The sequence below is a fragment of the Cyprinodon tularosa genome, unplaced genomic scaffold (assembly GCF_016077235.1).
Source record: "Cyprinodon tularosa strain WSP-4 unplaced genomic scaffold, ASM1607723v1 ctg190, whole genome shotgun sequence".
NCBI classification, from domain to species: domain Eukaryota; kingdom Metazoa; phylum Chordata; class Actinopteri; order Cyprinodontiformes; family Cyprinodontidae; genus Cyprinodon; species Cyprinodon tularosa.
This window is the reverse complement of record NW_024038679.1, coordinates 1135252-1155010: the sequence shown is the minus strand read 5'-3', so window position 1 is coordinate 1155010 and position 19759 is coordinate 1135252. Positions and strand designations below refer to the sequence as shown.

The 19759-nt window shown below is 37.4% G+C and overlaps 1 protein-coding gene across 1 annotated transcript in view; it reads left to right on the top strand.

The window, feature by feature from the left end:
* The window catches only part of sorcs3 (sortilin related VPS10 domain containing receptor 3), a 409108-nt gene that overhangs the window by 146358 nt on the left and 242991 nt on the right, over positions 1–19759 (top strand). The window contains exon 2 of the mRNA XM_038283178.1: positions 2372–2439. Within this exon, the coding sequence (XP_038139106.1) occupies positions 2372–2439 (68 nt within the window). The remainder of the gene's footprint in view (positions 1–2371; positions 2440–19759) is intronic.

Genomic DNA, 19759 nt, shown 5'->3' with positions numbered 1-19759 from the left:
CTCCCCTCCTGCCCCTTACTTTCATGTCATTAAATAGAATAGAATAGAATAGAATTCAACTTTATTGTCATTGCACTGTCACAAGTACAAGCAACGAAATGCAGTTAGCATCTATAGTATTTACTATGGAGAGAATTTTGTTCCATTAGCATTGCAAGCTAATGAACACAACAAATTTGTAAATTAAACTATGATTTTTTATATTTTTTTTATTTTGTACCCTTCAACCTGCCATACGTATTACCACATCTGCAAACAATAAGATGATACATTTTCACAATGTTGGATTTCCATTACAGTATGTAGTGTGCCGCTTACCTGAGTGTTGTTTTTAAATGTCTAAATTAAAACAATGTGCTGGGCACATTGCTTTATGCACCAGCATCATGATACAATGGAATTTATAATTTCAGTTTAAAATACATAGAAACATATTCTGCCATAATGCTCACTCCTAGTTTTTATATAATTCCCTTTTTTCTATTAGTAGTACATTAGTGTTCTAGAGTTCTCATTTTGAGTCTCTTGAACACAGAAAGCCCTCGAATAGAAAATGACAAAAAAAGCAACTTCTTTTACATAAGGTAGATTGCCAGAGCTGCCGAAGATCTAAAATAATGATTGAAAAAGTTGAGAGAGGATACTAATCCATGACCTCAGACGCTAAACTCTCCTCCTCTTGCATGTTTCCGCTGTCCATAGAGTTCCATGACAGTGTCGTTTCTAAGTCACCAATTTAGTGCTACTTGGTCCCAATGGAATTTCCCATTGGGAACCTACTAGCACTAAGTTACTAACTGGTTAGCAAGATGCTTCCGACAAACCAGCCACAATCAAACTTGCTTGCAAACCTTCCACCACAACAATCCTGCCCCCCTAATAAATTACCAATCACATTCACTTTATTCACTTGTGTAGGGTTGGGCACCACTTGGGAGAATTCAGAAATGCAACCGTTGGAACAGCCGCTTCCCTACGACTTTAACGGTCCTTTCTGCTTGCCAGTTTTTTAATGGACCCCTAAACAGTCAGAGAAGCAGGTCCTTAAAGGGGTCATAGAATGATTCTATAAGGTAATTGGTGCTGTCCCTATGGTCTCTGAATAGGTGTGTAACATTGGTTGGACTGAAAATGGCATACTTGCTGTTCTATGAGCCCTAATGTAAGCCTGGTTAAGAGCCCTAGAATGAAACGAAAGGTTTTCTTCCTTTTATGGTACGCTCATAAATATTTAGATGAGCTGTGCGCTGATTGGTTGGTTTACAACGAGCGAAGCTGCTGAGCAAAGACGCATCACAGCAACCAGCACTCACTCAATGAAACATCAAATTGTTGATATGGTAGGGTTACCAGACGTCTTTCCGGACATGTCCTTATTTTCAGACCTAAAAAAATGTCAGCGGGGAATTTCAAAATCGGCTGGGATTTTGGTCAACTGCAGTGCAGCATGTAGTCGAAAAAGGGAGCCAGTGGGGGACGAAGCAACCACCAAACCCGATGTGGTGATGGTAGCCCAGACAACGGCAGCCCGATTTTCCCCCTGCCTTGCCCGGTAAGGCAGGCGGGGGGGAAGGTCGGGTTCGGACTCTTCTTCTGTTGCTGGGGCCGGTCCGGTCAAGTCAGCAGCGCCCTTTCAGAAACCCAAATCTGGTCACCCTAGATTTGCTAGCACTGCTATCAACAGCTTAGCCCAGAATCATACTTACAGCTTGTGGGTGTGATGGTCTTAAGGTCGGAACAGCCCCTTATTTCAGTAAAAGAAATTTAGCAAATCCTGCTTTGAACTGTCCAAGATTTTGAAAGCTGTCTTTGGTAAAATGCTTAGAGCAAATGAATAGCTGAGCATCAAATTTTGCAGGGATTTTCTGATAGACAAAAATAATCCATGCCTGTTGAGTCTTCCGATTCTTGGGAAGACTATGAAAATTTTCCCCTTTCTCCATGCAGCCTGGAACACTGCATTTACGCATGTGGTTCTGGCTCATTTTCAATACAGAAACTGCCTGCTTTGTAATTCTAGGGGACGTAAACCCAACTGTAGGCTAAACAGCTAAACTGGTGTCTTACATCTATTCAAGTTCTTGGGCCTGTGAACCAGTGGGCTGGTCTGTATGTCAATTTTGAGGCATGACAAAAGTACAGGCCAGAACCAAATAAGGCGACATCCCCTAGTTGATCTCAATTCGGTGCTTCGTTTGAATTTGCTCGTTTTATGGTAGAAGTTTAGAATTGTGAAAAGGTACGTCCATTTCACCCACTGAACTGTCGTTATTTATCTATGACAATGAAAACTCGGTTTTGCAATCTATGACTCCTTTAAGACCAGAAATGACAGACAAACTTTTAATTTAAAAATCTCCTCTCTTTGCAGGTTATCCTCATTCTGACCAAACTATACGACTTCCACATTGGCAGTGTCACCGAGAGCACCCTTTGGAGGTGAGTACAAATCATCTTTTTTTACTCCTTTAATATTTACAGGTCTGTGTTTGAAGGCTGTCATGTTCCCCAAGGAACATATGTAAAAAGAAACCTTGAATATCATCCTGCTGATGCTTAAAAGATTTGATTCTTTTATTTATCTAGACCCAAAAATCCATATCCTCTCTTTCCTCACTCATCTTGTTGTACAACCATGACTGTTCCCACCTTCCCTTTCCATGGTGGGAATAATCTTGTTGTGGTGTCATCCGCCTTGAGGCGGGGCAGCCGGGTGTAGGAAGCTGTTTTCCATGCGCTTGTTCTGGGATATTATCTGATGTACTCGTCTCCTTCACCCCTGCAGGAGAAAAAATAAACGCACAGCCACACACTCAGACTTGTGAGACAAAGAGAATGCTTGTATACAAAAAAATACACAAAAAAAAAAACAGGGTAGCATAAATAGGAGTAACACGTCCCTGATGAATGGAAACTGCATCTAACCCATTTTCAGGCCTGTACTGTGTAACACAGACGGTAATTTGCTTGTTTCACTTTGGGAAGCCTGTAAACACATGACAGACTTGGAATTGCTGTGAAAAATGTGGAGCACAAAGCATGAAAAATCTCCATCAATGCATTAAGTTTATTTTTTTGTTTCCATCAGTTATTGTTTCACCACAAGAACCATAATCTAAACATAATTTAATAAACAAACTCAAGTTAAGGGACTTCAAACTGAAATACATTCATTACTGTCTCTTGGAGTAATCCTTTTTTATTTGCTAACAGGCCCTGAATGTCCCCAAATTTGGTCTTTAATAACAATAATTTAGAAAATGAAGATGATTTGAACTTAAAATTTTTTTTTTTATTAATGGTGACAAACTGAATCCTGAAGTGAAACACAAGCTTAAGTAGGGCAGTGTATGGTACTGAGCATCGACCATGTAGATCCACTTTTTTAAGATGCTATCAATCATATGTTCACATTTTTACTCTAACCAAAAAAAACATTTACAATTTTAACTTTGATTTGAATTTTCCATTAAACAAAATATGTAAATATATTTGTGTTTAATTAGGCATGAAGATAAAACCTTGAATTCATGACCTGTTGCTATTCTGTCTTTTTATGCAGATGATGCAGTTCAATTCGATTTTGTAGTAAAGCAACGACTAACAGCAACTGTCCTCTCAGCGCACTTGAATAAAAGTTTATATACAATAAATTAAATCCAATCATCATAAATTTTAAGGTAGTTATTAAACAATACAGTTAAATTAAGCGTATCATACCAGTTTTGTGTAAGGAAACCAGACTCAGAAGCAGAAGTGTCTGAAACTGCAGCAAATGCATGGGCGTAGGTTTGCATAGGGACCATAGGGACATGTCCCTACCAAAGTTTTGAACCGACCTAATTGTCCCTACCAATAATTGGATGTGAGGAACATGTTTATAATTTACAGCAGTAGTTATTGCAGCAGTGGCTTCTGTTCCTCTCGCAGCTCCTCTGCCTGGTCTCTCCTGTCCCTTTCATGTAGCAGCGCATGGAACTGTGCTGCGCTGTTTAACGCCCCTCTCATTGGTTGTTCTGCCTTAAGTTCCGCCTTCTCTCTCTCTGATTGGCTGTTTTCTAGTCCGCGTGTGCTTGGAGCACAACTTTGAAAATGTATTCACACTAGAATGCCGCGGTTACTACAATTAATATTAGGCTACAAAACTAGTCCCAAAAAAAAAAAAAAAAAAAAATGAATATCATGTACACTAAAAAACAAAAATCTTTTTTTTCTTTTATAAAACGAAATATTCTGAGTCAGCCAGGAGTTCTGAAGACTGCTGGAAAAATGGGCAAATTAAGGCTGTAAGCCATGGCAGGATAATTCTCCCATACACAGCCAACTAAAAAAGAAAATGTGAGGGTTTCCATTTTACCGATATTAAGTTGATATTACTGTTTTCATTTTTTTGTTTTTATTTTTACAATTTTGATATAATAACTGATCTAAGTGGGTTGCTCTGTGGGGAAAGGCACATTTTACATTTATATTACTGTATGTTTTAAAGTCTCTATACTCCAGTTAATGATGAATCACTTACTAAATTAGTTGACGATTATTGAAATAATCAATTAATATGATTCATTTTTTTCAGCCCCAGATAAAATACATGAAATGGGCTACACAGAGTAACTACAGTCCAGATGTTCAACTTTTATAGTGAAGTTAATATTTTAATGAATGTATTATTTTGCTTGATACAGAGAGAGAAAAGTAGGTACAAATATTAGAGTGGGGTTTAACTCTGCACAATTCTATATCTTCAAAAGAAAATACTGTATTTACCTTCTCTCTTAGGCGTTCAAATGAAACCGTTTTCAAAGTGGAAAACAGTCCTAATTCCACATTCATCAGAGCCGGTGATACTTCAAACATTGATAAACAGCATCTAATGAGTCTAGAGCTTATAACATTTTTATTAATGGAGCAAAATGTTGCTTTTCTCTTTTAACAATGAATTCCTCTTATAAGTACAGATACTCACATCAAGCATAAAAAAGGGCATGCATATTGCATAGCACCGATTACACCAGACCAATAGTGTCCCCACCAAAGTTCAAATCAAACCTACGCCCTTGAGCAAATGTTTTAACAGTTGAAAGTAAAACCCTACAGAACCTGGCCATTAAGGCTACAATGAGGTTTGACCCGGGTTTTAAAGAAGATGGAGCGTACGCATTAAAGAAGTACTTTTTACGTCCATGTAAAGGCAAAGAGAGTTAATTGCAGCATCAGCTCTTTTAGTGGCTTCACCTGGGAGAGAATCACTGCTGAGCTAAAACTCTAAGACAGAGATAAAATCTGCGATAATCAAACTGATTACATTCAATCACTCACAGTAATGGTTCTTATAACTACTCTTTATTTCTAAGACTGAAATGGGTTTTAGGCATTGTCCTGAAAGTAGAAAATGTGTCTGCATCATAGATTTAAACTAAGAGCTGGCTCCACTGGAGAGGAGCTCGAAAACTCAAAGATCTGCCTCTGGCTCTACTTTTAGAATCTGTGTCAACCACCAGTTAACCTGCAGTCTGGGAGGAAAGTTTTTCTTTTTTTAAATGCATAACAATCAGATGTGTGTTGATGTGTAAGAAATAGAATTGCAACTTCAATTCATTTCAGTTTATTTATATAGCGCCAATTCAAAACACATCTCATCTTAAGACACTTCACAGAGACAGTTCAACCAGATCATACAGTCAAATTGATTAAAAGAAAAGCAGCAGATTGCATTGACCTGAATGCAGTCCCTCAAACCAAGCATGCTTGTAGCGAATGGGGTTCAAGGAGACAGAAGCAGACGTAGAGTAAGAACCAGAGATACAAAAGGTAACTGTGTACCAGCTCTACAGACGGCCATGTGCAGGAAACACACACAGTCAGGCAGGCAAGCTCCAAGCTAGCTCCCATGTCAGAGGATGAAAGAGGGCACATAGAGTTACTCACAGTCAGAGAAACAGGACTTCGCTGAAAAACAGGCCGATCTCGAACATCTATAAACAAAGGTGTAGATGGCAGCAGCACAGATGATCATTTCTCTCAATGATTGTGTCACAGCCAAAAAAGGAACAGACCAGGTGAAGCTACTATGATGGGAGAAAGCAGAGAGAGCATACCATCAGAAGTTGAACTAGCAAATACTGCAGAATGGGAGAGTAGAAATGGAATGAAGCAGAACGATGAAAAGGGGTATGTCCTCCAGCAGTCTAAGCCTATAGCAGTATAACTATACAGCTAGCTCAGTATACAATGAACTATTAGTAAATCTGCAGATTGAGAGTGAAGTGCTCTGTTAGGGATAAAAGGAACAATCAGATCTCTGATAAGATGGAGCTTGGCAATTTAAGGCTTTATATGTTAGAAGGAGGATTTTAATTCTATTCCAAATTTAACAGGAAGCTCTTTTTAATTTTCATCATAACTTTGGCTCCAGCATTTTGGATCAGCTGAAGGCTTTCAACTACAGTTTCAACTTCCTGATAGTAAAGGATTACAATAGTCCAGCCTTGAAGTAACAAATGCATGGACTAGTTTCTCCGCATGATGGATGTATTCCCTAGATATAACCATAGACCAATAAATAAAAACTATTTCCATTTTTGCATGGACTTTTTGTTACTGGGAAGAATGTGAACTGTCCCACAAAATGTAAGAAAAACTATTAGAAATTTCACTAGAGAATTTTAAATTTCTGTCAATAATTGCTAGACTCAAAAATATGGACGATCAGGAGAGTCAGTGAAAAAAAAAGCAGCCATTAGTTAGAAACATTTCAATCTGGATTCCACACCCAACACGACACAGAAACTGCCCTCCTCAAAGCCACTCATAACCTCCTCATCTCCACCGTCTTCAGTCCACCAGCATCTCTGGTCCAGCATTTACATTATCCTTTTGTTTCCATTAAAAATGTTAACAAATATGCCCAGCATTATAATTAAAAACTAAAAGAAAATTATATTAATTGCAGATTAAATGTCCATTTAATCTTAGTGTGGGAACTAATTTTTCCCTAGTGTCCTTGTTATCTAAGATATTTTTAATAACAGCTTTTATAAGTGCAAAATCATGTTCACCTCTAGAATTAGTGTTCTTCGCTCAGTTTGAAGGGCTTTCATCAAGGAACGTGCTCCTAAAGTAACCTCTGGCTATTTTTGACATTTACATATCGTCTGCGCTTCAGTTATGATCCTGGGGCAAAAACAGAGCCATCTTTGAATGGCTACAAAGAAAATAGTTTCTCTCTAACCTGAAAGAAAGACTGAAGAGGGACTTTTTGCTGTAGATAAAATTTCTAACGCATCCTGGGTAATGATAGGGCTGTTTCATCAGAACCCCCTTCTGTCTGCATTTCTAAAATGTCTCCATACATGTCAGGAATATGAAATAAATCCTTTCAAAGCTTGTCTTCTTTTTCATTTTTTTTTTTTTAGATGAGGCAACTGCAAAACGTTTGGGAAAAAAAAAAGATCCCACATTTAGTGCAGCAGCTGAAGTCTCTTTACTTTGATGAACCTTGTAGTCCCTGTTGCACTGTCTCCCCCAGACATGTCCCCCATCATAACCACCACAGATGGCTGAGAGGGAACATAATGTAGCCTGCGGGAGAATTAAAAACCTACCACAATGTTAATGGAATAGAGCTGGGGTGAACTTCTCTTTAGAATAGCTGGATTAACCAGAACATGACATTCATCTGGATTCATGGATCAGTGTTGCCACATTATGGCATCTGCACGTCATGGTGCTAAACAAAAAACTTAGGAATAAAAGTTAGGAATAAAAAAATGCTGTAGTCTGACATTGGTTAGAGAAAAACTTTTTATATCTACCATCCAGAAAACAAAATCTGGGAAAGATTTGTTTATAAAGAAAATATACATTTGCTTTCTTTTCTCAGGAATCATGCCTTTATTTTTGATACATTTCTGCCTATATGGTTCATTTATCTTTAAACAGACCAAAATGATCAAGAAGTGTATGCAATGTATGTTTTATTTTAAAAATATAAATGTTCTGAAAAGTCTAAACAACATAATACAGCATAATTTGTGATACACTTTTTGTCACATTTAACAATCAGCAATGTGTCTTATCATTACTTTCACTTCAAAATTAGATATGCTTTAAATTCTAGGTTAAGAAGAGCTTAAAACAACCTAAATGCCATTTGACAAAACACTTCAGGGCAGGACCAGGGCAAATTTATTCTGTCTTTGTATGTTCTGTTAAAAGGACCGCCACAGTAAGCCCTCATCCACAGGGACTCCTTCATCTGTGCGTCCTCCGTTCTGTCGCTAATAGAAGCCTTTCTGGTCAGTGTTGTATTTCCTTCCAGCATAACGGACAGCTTGTTCGATTGTATCTCATTGTTAAATGGCACAGCTCAGTCTTTCTTACAACAAACGACCTGCCTTCAGGATGGAAAATTATTGTTTTCTACTTTAAGTCACAAAAGAAAATATGAAATAAAAGCAAATGTAGGTAAACATAAATGGAGAACCCACCCACTGAGCACAAATTGGTTAAAAAAGACATTGAAAAGACATGATTTACGTTAAAACAACGTCTACATTCGTTTGAAAAGTGAAAGGTGGAATGCAGATTGTTGAAAATACCAGTTTTCAATGGTTTTTTAACAATATATATCATGTATATCAGCTCATGAAAACTCTGAAGCAACAACGCAGTGTGGGATTTTGTAAATTTACAGCAGTCAAACGCAATACCCTGAAAAAACTTCTCTGCTAATGGTAGCCTCCTTCATTTATGATGTAGGTTCCAGTTCAATCAGACCTAACCAAGTCATCTACCCAGCATGCATTGTGAAAAAATGGCAACCTCCATTAGGGGAAAAATTTAACAAAGGATATATAAACTTTATAGTCGTAAATAATATTTAAATGTCAAATCCTTCTGGCCTAAACAGGTATAAAAATGAACTCTTTATCAAACATACGATATTGTCCAAAAATTTAGAACATTTCTATTTAAAAAAAAATCCTGTCTAAAAATCTGTGTTTTTTTTTTTTTCCCTTATTTTATGCCGGCCAGTTAGTTATACGTGAGCTTGAATACCTAAATCCGGCCAATCATATATCAACCGCAATCTGTCAATCAAAATTGTCGGTCATAGCATCTTGATTCATATATCGCAGCTAATATACAAAACGGTTGAAATAAGAATCCTCACAGAGTAGTGGTGACCGTTACAGGTTTGCAGTTGGAGAGCGAATTGTTGGCCGTTTCGCAATTCACAAGAACGCGAGTATGGACTCTTCTTCTGTAGAAGAACACAGAAAAATATGGCTTTGGTGAGAATGGGAGCAAACAGAACAAATATGGGTTAATTGGAACAGAAGCGTACTCATGACATCACCACACGCTCGGCTAGTCTGAAGCTGCTTTTTACCTCCTATTATTAATAGTCTCCGGATGATAATAATAAATTCTGACTTTTTTCATTTAGTGGGGGAATCATAATTAACACAGTTAGATAAAGACATATCAAAGCCCTGGCTTTCGTTACCCTTGAATGTCCTCTCATCTTCGGACGTTTTTTTTAAATTACGCATTGATTTGGTAAATGGCCCATATAGTGATGCTTAAAAGTATAAAGTTCTCGCCTCGAATTATCTTAAAACATACTTTTATTGATCAACGGCAACAGAAAAGAGAACTTTTAACTTAATACTCTGAGCTCCGTGAGCGCTCCATTGAATGGAGACATCGGGGTTCCCACGGGTCCTTAAAAAGTCATTGAATTCTTCAAAATAAGACTAAGGCCTTAATTAGTATTAAAATGTCTTAAATCAGTCTTTCGTAGGTCTCATTTTTATTGTATATCTAACATCAAAATTGACAATTTTTATTTAAAAAAAATTAACGGCTCGCCATTATTTACTCCGTCCCGATAGCGGAACCAATAAAAGCGTTGTTGCGGCCGGGACATTTGGGAGATGCGCCATTTACTTTTTGTCAGGAAAATATGGGCAAGTGTAAATGTAACCAAAATTTTCTATCCAGCCAAGAGTTTTCTCCATGGCTAAAACAAGTACCAGGGAACATACATGAGGCACAGTGTATTTTGTGCAAGAAGTCATTCAAGCTCAGAACGATGGAAATTAAGGCAGTGGAGTCGCACATGTGAAGCGCGAAACACAAAGCGTCAAAATCGAGTTACCGAGAAACAGTCGGTATTTCCCAGTTTTGTTCCACCCTTGTCTCTGCAACGCCTCCACTTATCACCAAATCAAACATACTAAGAAAACAATACAAAGAAAAATAGCTGCAAAAAAGACTTAGCACTGGTTATGTTGGGGCTTTAAAACTGATTGGTTTTGTTCCCTTCTAAAACAAAGTTTGTGAATTCAGTTAAATAATTGTTAAAATATATCTGTCATTTGTGTGTTTTTAGCTTTTCTCCTGTATGGGAAGTTTTTCAAAATTTGAAACATTAGTGCAGTGGTTTATGTTCAAATAAACCTTTGGGTTAAGTTGTCGCAAGCAGGTTTTTCTTGTTTGTTGTGAATTTGGTCTTAAATTTTTATTTCAAGTGGCATTAAAAAGTCTTAAAAAGGCTTGAATTTAACTTGCCTTATGCTGTAGGAACCCTGGTTATGTTATTAGGAAAAGTACGTGTTTGAATAATTGCTGAAGCCTTTATATCTGTAGTTCCAAATGGATTTTAGAAACATAGGCTTTTATAGGTTCTCTCATCATATTTCTGTCTCATCACATTTAACCAGGCATTAGAACCTGTTGGTCTGAAGGAAGAACTGAGTCATGAAGTTCTCACAGATGCATAAACAGAATAACAGCCTTATCATCTGGGTTCTTTTAAACATCAGGAAGGTAAACAAAAGAAAAAAAAAAGTCATATGAAGCCTTCCAATACTGTCAGATTTAAATCCGCCATGACAGCTGATCTCTTTGGGGAAGATGCAATCAGGTGAACAGACTAATCCATAGTGCGAGAGGAGGAACCTTCACTGCTCTTGAAGATCATTATTATTGGCAGCCCTCCCAGCACTGTCACTCAGGCACAAACCTGCAGTGAGAGGAGCAGCTGTCCATCCAAGCCTGACTTGGCAGTGTCTGAATACAGGCATGCACTCCAGCTTCCAAAGTGCTGTAATATTTATACCATTAACTTGAGCCTGCTTTATCTAAAGAGAAAGAATCAGTTTGAGGAATGAGGTTTCAAACTGTCATTACAGCACAGATAGCGTCTGAAAAGTGTTTGAGTAGAATGTTTATCACTTCAACACAAGTGCATCCCAAATGGCACGTCCAATACTACCTTCTTTCAAAGGTCAATGCTGTGGCAACACCTCAAAGTATTTACCAGTCAGTCTGTCGGCTTTAATGAACATCCTGACCTTAAACAATGGAGGCTGATCAGTTAGACCCAGCATAATTTCCAAAGAATTCACAATGTTTAAGCGTTAGAGAAGCAGGAGAGCTTTTCATTGCTGACTACTAATCAACTCTGCGAAAACAGTTTGTCTTCAAAGTTGCTCAGCTTCTCTCATCCGGCCTCTAGAGCATCGGTTCGGTGTGAGGAAAACATTTATTAAAGATGACGAGCCTAAAACTCATTTGCAGGTATTCAGGCGCAATGCAAATTAATGCCAACAACAAAGTCAAGATGCACCCTCCCCCCGCCCTCCTTTTACTGCCTGAACTTGACACATTCGATACTTGTTCTTTATGCAAAACAAGCGCATGCTGCAGTTGTTTTCTCTGCTTTATGTTGTGCTTACTGAAGTCTTCTCCTCTAGTGTGACTGAACAACTGATGTCGAAAGTTTTCTGAGAGAATTGAAGTTATATTTCTTTTGTTACTTGCAGAAAAGTTGAACAAAAACATCAATTACACACAAAAAAATGCCCCAGATTTAAATCAAATGTACATAAGGTCAGGAATGCAAATTTTGTAACTAGTGCCCGATAAAATGAAGAATCAGTGTCAAATAAAGTGGGTTTATTTGAATTTACATTTTGTTTTTGTTTATTTGTGTTGTTTTAATGTGAAACACATTTTTATGGGACTCAAATGTATGTTCCTTGTCTTTCTGCATCCTATCAAAACACTTTTTATGACATTCAATCGACTTTATAAGAAGTAAAAACCTGTGAAGTGAAATGTATTTCATTATTGTTGCAGGCAAAGAAACATTTTTTTAAATGAAAATTTGAAATAATAATGTTCAGAAAATGGAAATTTGAAAGATGCAATCGGGAAATCAAACTTTGAAAAATCTGAAATAGGTTTGAGACTAACTCTGGTTTTTTCTCAGATTTCTTTTTATATTTACTTTTTTTAATTATATCTTTTTTTCTTTTTTTCCCCCAAATCTTATTATTTCCAAAGGAGAAAAAAGTTTTTTTTTCAAATTTTTCTTTTTCAGCTTGTGTATAATAAATAGTAGAGGTGCACCAATTTATCGGCTGGCCGACCGATCGGCCTCAGTTTTCTTAAATTAGTGAGATTGGTGATTGGCCAATCTCACTAATCCATCACTAATGGAACCGATCTATTCCATCTATCTGATCTGCTTCTCTTGTAAACCACCCACTGTCAATGCCTTAAACTTTATAACTTTATAATTGAGAGCAGTTATTTCATAAGTTTTAAGTGTTTCACAGGCAATAATAAATGTTTTTTTTTTTTATATAAGATTGAAATATCTTGTCTTGTGACCTTATAACAATTGACAATGTCAGCTATAGCTACCTTAAGCAACAACGGTACCGTTGTTGCTTAAGGTAGCCATCGTTGGTAAACAGATTTATAGAGTGGGATCACAAAGGGATGGAGATGGTCAGAGCGCCGGCACCAGGCTACACGCGATAGAAATTAGTCAATGATCTGTTTCAGTCTGGGTTGCTGCTGCTTGATACTTTTAGACACAGCAGGCAAACCTGTGGCAAGCCGGGCGATGGGAAAGAAGGAGAAGACGATGAGAAAAAGTGAAAGAAAGTGTGGATTGTGGAAGAACTGCAGTGAACTGGTGAAAGAAAAGTGAAATGGTGCTCAAAGATGACCCTGCACATTTAGAGGATGTTTGGCTCAACCTGCTGCTGTGAAGCAGGATTTTCCACCATGAACAGAATCAAAAATAAATAAGGATCCAGGCTCAATATGAGCACCTTGATATGTGCTTTAGAATGGCTTTGTCTCCATTCAAACCCAGGTTTAAAGCCTTGCAGGGCAGCCTAAAGCCCACTGCTCTCATTAAGCCGGAAAACAGTAAGGAAAAAAAAAAAAAAAAAAAAAAAAGGTATTTCATAAAATATGTGAAACAGGAAATTCTCTATATATCAAACTGGGTGATTGTTGTTCTCTACTTTAAAAACAATTTAGATTTAAAAAAAACACTTGAGAAGTTATAGAATAGAATAGAAAATCCCTTTATTGTCCCAAAATGGGAAAATTCTGGTGTTTAGAATTTCCCCATTGTGGGACAAAAAGATTATAGAAAAAATGGCCACACCAATGTGGACCTTAGAAAAGTGTATAAGGATAATATAAAAAAAAAAAAAAACATTAAAATACTGTGCTGTAAAATACAAAACTGCACCTGGAGATAAATAACCAATATATAGCTATGGACATTTTTACAGTAATTGATATTTGAAAATAGCCACAATATAAGAGATGGGCAAAATGACAGCAGCATGTTATGGACAGATTTGAACAATCCATTAAATTTTGGTAATAATCCAGGTCATAATCAGGATACAGGAATTTTTCTGAAGATCCCCTAACATTGTGCAATTGCGATATTTGATAGAACAATCAGTATTTTACCTAGACAAAATACAAATTTTAGATATCAATTGCTTAAATGCTGGATATGTTAGAAGTAATTGCGATAGTCAGAAGAAGCTGATTTTATGTTAAAATTGTCTGCCATAGTTTAGTCAGCTTTCTGAGAACACTTTGTAGGTCAGAGAATTGTTTTAATGAGCTCAACAAAGAAACTATAAGCAAAGAGAAATTAAACAAATCTCATCAGTCATTTAATCCTATAAGGAATAATGCAGTATTGACTTTAAGGCATCTAGTTTTTGCTCTGACGGATCCGTTCCAGTTTAATTATTAAAGCTTAACTGGTCTCTTTTCTCACTTTCAACAAATTAAAGCTGATCTAAAAAAAGAAAACCCTCCCTCTCATTTGTTGTTGTCCCCCATTAACACCCTAATTACGTTTTTAATGATCTTTTGCAATAAAGAAGTGTTCATTATGAGTATAACTGCCTAGAATTAGGCCTGTTAAAATGGACAGTGATTAAAAAATATACCGGTGAGATTTTTCCACCGATAGTTTCAGATTTGACAGACTGAAGAGGAAGTTGCTGTACACTTAAAAAATAAACTACACAAAACTGAACATCGCCAAGCATGACTGTTTAGTCCTAAGATGACCAAACTTCATTATTCTTTATTCCAAATGGCTGGGAGTGGAAACGAGAGCAAAAGCAGAGCAAAAGAATAATTGAAACCTTAATCCGCAGCACTTTGACCTTCATTTTTATTGATCGTGTCCTGGCAAAACTGTGGAAGCTCATTTCTGACACCTTCTTCTGCCATAGTTATAAAATACAAAGTCAAAATATCAACTTCCAAGGTCATAGTTATGAGATTCAGTCATGTTGTCACGTTTCAAAATCATACGTATGGTATTTATGACTTTGAAACATGGAATTAAGACCTTATGTTTCATAATTTTGAGTTTATAAGTTAAATTATGACTTCAACTCTCATAATTATGACTTTAAAATTCTAAGTTTTAAAAGTGGAAACTTTGTATCCCATAACTATGACTTTTTTATCCCATAATCATGACTAAAGGATAATTATGGCTGAAACTAGTTATTATGATTTTGTATCTTATAATTATAACTTTAAATCTGATACTGTAATTATGACAAACTATGAGCCAATACCTTTAATTTCAGGTGCCAGAAATGGGCTTCTACAGAAAAAATTTTTTCAAGTAAATTTGAAAAATAAAACATAAGTACATTTAGATCAAATGTTTTAAATATATTTGTTGATAAATGTGCACATCTCCCAATGTAAGCTCACTGAAACAGATGACTGTGGCTGTTGGTCCTAATTAAGATCTAATTAATGTTTTTAAATCTTTAAATAATTTTGTATGTCTCCAAATTCTCTTTGCTTTTACAGCCTCCTTTGGCCTGTAGGGGGGGCGGTCTAGTGGTTAGGGTATAGAGCTTGGAATCCAGAAGTTCTGAGTTCGAGCCCCACTCCCACAGACTGCCACTCTGGCTCTCTGAGCAAAGACCCTTAACCGCACACTGCCTCCCGGAATCGGCAAGTGGCCCACATTAAAATCGCCTGTTTTGGGAACACCAGAGACGGGTTTACCGGCTAATTTACGTGAGATCATCGAACGTAACGTATGGGTGTCAACACACTGCGCCAATCGCTTCTGATCTAACAAGCTGAAAAAACTCTGTTTACATTCGATAAACATTGAGCCGCTCTGGTGAGAGGGATTCAGACAGATTAGAGGGCGAAACAATAAAGAATACTTATGTTGCCCTGGCTTCCTTACATGTTGCTCTCCATTGTTTACTTTCCTGATTTCTGTAGGCCAGCATTTTTTGTCAGTAGGAAGCGATTCTTTGCGGATAGACCCATGTTTGAAAAACCTGCATTAACCCTCCATTTTTAGTGGGAAAGAGAATTTATTAGGGTGGTTGTGTAGCTTCTTTTAAATTAGCTCCACATTGAACTTTGGGTACAAACTCTAAATTACAGTTCTTTTTTAAGCTTTTGTTCCTTTCACACTGGTTTAATGTAGATTTTTTTTTCTTGTTAAGAATCCTGATAGGTGTTAGGCATATTTAAAGTTCAGTAGAAATGACTTGCTTTTTACATTTTTAGTCTTTAAAACTGGTCCTTTATATATTGCAACATTTCAAGACTGAATATTGTACAAAGTTATTTGAGGGGATTCCCTCTTTAAAACGCAGGGAGAATTAGAGAAATGGTTTAGGAGAGATGGGAGCCCTGCTGTGTGTGTGTGCGTCCCGGCTACAGACAGACTCCCCTCCCGCTTTGCCAAGATGAGGTCATCAGGGGGTGAACAGTGACATCCTCTCAAATTGCATCATTTTGCTGAGCATGCTCACAACCGATGTGATATTTCACAGGTCAGTGCTTATAATAAGGGCCCAGTTCTCTTAGAGAGGACCCAGCTGATGTCTGCGACCTTTTACAATTGGGCTTCAGTATTTCCCCCATACTTTGCCATCGTCTACCCTCATAACTTTTTAAAAGATGACAATGAGAGAGATGTATAGCTACAGTTCATTTTTTTACAGAAAATAGAGGAGTGAGATTCAAATTAACCTGTATTAAGATATGGCAGGTTTGTGTAAGCTGCTCAGATCAACATGTTGAGTGAAGAAGCAGAACATAAAGACTTGACCTTTATGTTCCTATCGGCTTTACGGCTCCTTTATGATTGTTTTGGTTTTACTGCCTGCTGCTTCAATGATTTAATTAACTTCATACGACCTTGTTCACAGCACAAATATGTACCATGTTCCAAACAGCACACAGGTAGTCTTGGTAAATGGCTGTAAGGTGTGAAACAGCAAATGTTAATCCTTCAGGACATACTGTACGACAGCACACTCCACAAACCAAGTAGAAATCCCTTCTTCACTCTTAACTGAGTTTTAAATTCATGGAATAAGGTCATATTTTTGTCAGGCTTTATGCTTGATATAACTCATTTATTCAACGTGAAAAAATTAATTAGTTAAAAAATATTGCAAAGCTGATTAGATAAAACATTTTACAGCTTTCATATAAGAAGCAATAGACTCTGTGCATTGCTTTGCAACCAATTACTGTATATATGTTGAATAGTGGACAGGGTCCTCGCCACTAAGCTCCTCTAACGGGAATCCAAAGCATTTATGTTGAAATGTTGAAAAAAATGCAATTGGACCTTTTATGATTAAATGTTTGGATTAATCCACATTTTGCCCCCTTCTGAGTTATAAAACAATAAAAAAAACATCTTAAGTTCTCTCTTTAAGCTGCAGCATATCATTCATGAAACATTTTTATAGTTCTACATACTTTTGTTCATATTAGTTGTGCTGATGGGCTGAATGACAAACACCAATGGTATAGTCATTTAAAGGTATAGAGGACAATATTTTATTTCAGAGGGATCATCTAATGGTCCTCCTAATTCTCAATCATTCTGGTGATATGTTTACATAAGGCCGTCCTACGTGCTCACCCCGTTAGCCATCTTTTCATGCGCATGTGCACTTTCAGGCATATATCTGTGGTGAACTACGGTTTCAGGCAGTCATTGAAGCTCACCTTTCTCACTGCGGTTCTTTGAAAATGGCCGAGGGTTGTAAGAGAAAATGTGTCTATGAAGTGTTTGACAAAAAAAAAGGCCTCAGAAGAGACAGATATATCCCAGAATGCTTTGCACATATATCCCAGAATGCTTTGCACAGAGAGTTCTCCTCACAGAGCATTATGGGATTCGTTGTCACTATAGGCTATCAATACCAGACATCAGCAATTAATAACAAAGATGGTGCAGGCATCGAGCGGTGGAGGAGGAGTTACGTGACCAATGTGGAGCAAATTCAGTGATCATCTGTCAGAACGGTCCGTTAACTGAGTTCCCTATTGTCATGATGGGTTCACTAAAAGCGACCCAAGAATGCAGAACACCACTGACGGACACAAGGATGAAAGTTTAACAAGTTTATTTAAGCACAAGCACACAGATTGTACTGGTTCGGGTTCGGGGCCTGGATACTGGTTCACCGGAGTCTGCTTGAGAGACAGTTCAGTTAGAGATGCCCACAGAGGTTTGATTTCCTGAAGTTCACTGATTGTACCTTGAGGATTCTTGAGGTTAGCTTTGGGAGAGTCTCTGTTGGATCTGGAGATTAGTTCTTCAGCAGAGTCCGTTTGCTGCTTCAGCGTCTTACGTCTACAATGAACAGACCTTGGCTTGGGATTCCCAGCTCTAGTCCAGAGCTGCTCGGGGGTTCTCTGAGAATTCTTCAGGTTTGGCTCAGAGGGTCGGCTCGGCAGGTTAGCTCTTCCTGAGCTTTCACTGAGGAGACACAGGTTTCCTAGAAGACAGAGACAATGGTTAGAATCCAAGCTGGATTCAAAAGTAATAGAGTTTACACTGAGGATCTTGGCTTAAGCGCTGACCAACTGGAACAACACTGCGGCGTTGAGGCAAGGTCTGAAGACAGCTTAAGTAGTGGATCCTCTGATGATCTTGATGAGCTGCAGCTGAACAGGAGGCTCCCTCAGAGGATCCACGGCGGACTCTGCTGGAGAAAGGTGGAATTTCTCCAGCTCCCAACACCTATAAAGTCCACTATATACAGTATGTACACTATATATGGGTTCCTGCTCGCTCTCGCATGCATTTAATACACTGCAAAAAACATCTAGAAATAGGTAAAAAATTTCTTAAATTAAGTGTATTTACCCTTAATTTGAGCAGGTAAATAAGATGATCTGCCAATGGAATGAGTATTTTTACTCTTAAAATAAGATAATTAGATAATATACACTTGAAATAAGACAAAGCAATTGTCTTTTTCTTGTTTTACATGTAAATTGTCTTGTTCCATTGGCAGTGTCTCACTTACCTCCTCAATTCAAGAAAAAATGCACTTAATTTGAGCAAAAATTACTTATTTAGATTTCCATTTTTTGCAGTGTAGGCATTCCCTCTTGGGAGCAGGTGCAAGGTTGTGCATGTGTGTTGTCTTTTTTTTAAGTGGAGAATGCGGGTCTTTAAAAAAAAAAATCATGAAAATCCGCCATACCTTTAAGGGACATTGCAAAAGATCATATATCTATAAAAATATCTTTCTTTATAATGGGGCTGTGAGGGTTTTAACACTAATATCTGGGCGTGATCTTTGCTGTGAGAAGATCCAGAGAAATCCAGCAAAGAATGAAAGGTTAGATGGCAGGTTATATATAGATTAGATTAAACTGTAAAAAATATGATCTGTGTTTAGAATAACTCCAAATTTCTGCAGGGAAAGAGACAGTTTTTTACCCCACAGCAGCAGAGCATCTCACCAGTACTGATTTAAAGTCCCTGATCATAAAACATGAGGAAGGAGCAAAACGGATGGTTTTAGAAACGGATGCAGCATTGCAACAACTGTGCACTAAGGTAGGATGGTTGCAGCAAGTTTGTTGAATCGATTTAGTGTGCTATAGATAGTTTGTGAAATCCTTCCTATAAGATTATAAACTAACCCAAATCTCTTCATAAATAGGTCTGTTAGGATTTATTGATTTTTTTTTTATCTAACTCATCAGGTGTGAATGACAGATTTCCCTTGAACTCTGTCTCAAACAATAACACAGATGAGTGAATTAGCTTAAAAACACACAACAAACAGTTTGTCCAGTTCTTGCATGTAGTCTTTGAACTTAGAACACCCTGCTGATGTGAACTGACAGCAGTATTTACACAGAGCACCAGAGTTGTCACCAATCACCTGGGGGGAGCTGCACAGCAGCCCTGATGCTGGTCGTTGCTAGAGCTATGGCTACATATTTCACTTTACCTTCTGTATGATTTCCATTTATAATGTCATTTCTTTGCAAATCCACTGTTGTCTAGTTAATGGCAAAAACAACACAGGCTTATATTGTAGCCAACCAAACTGTTGCTCAGTATTTCTAAAAAAAAAATATATATATATATATATTA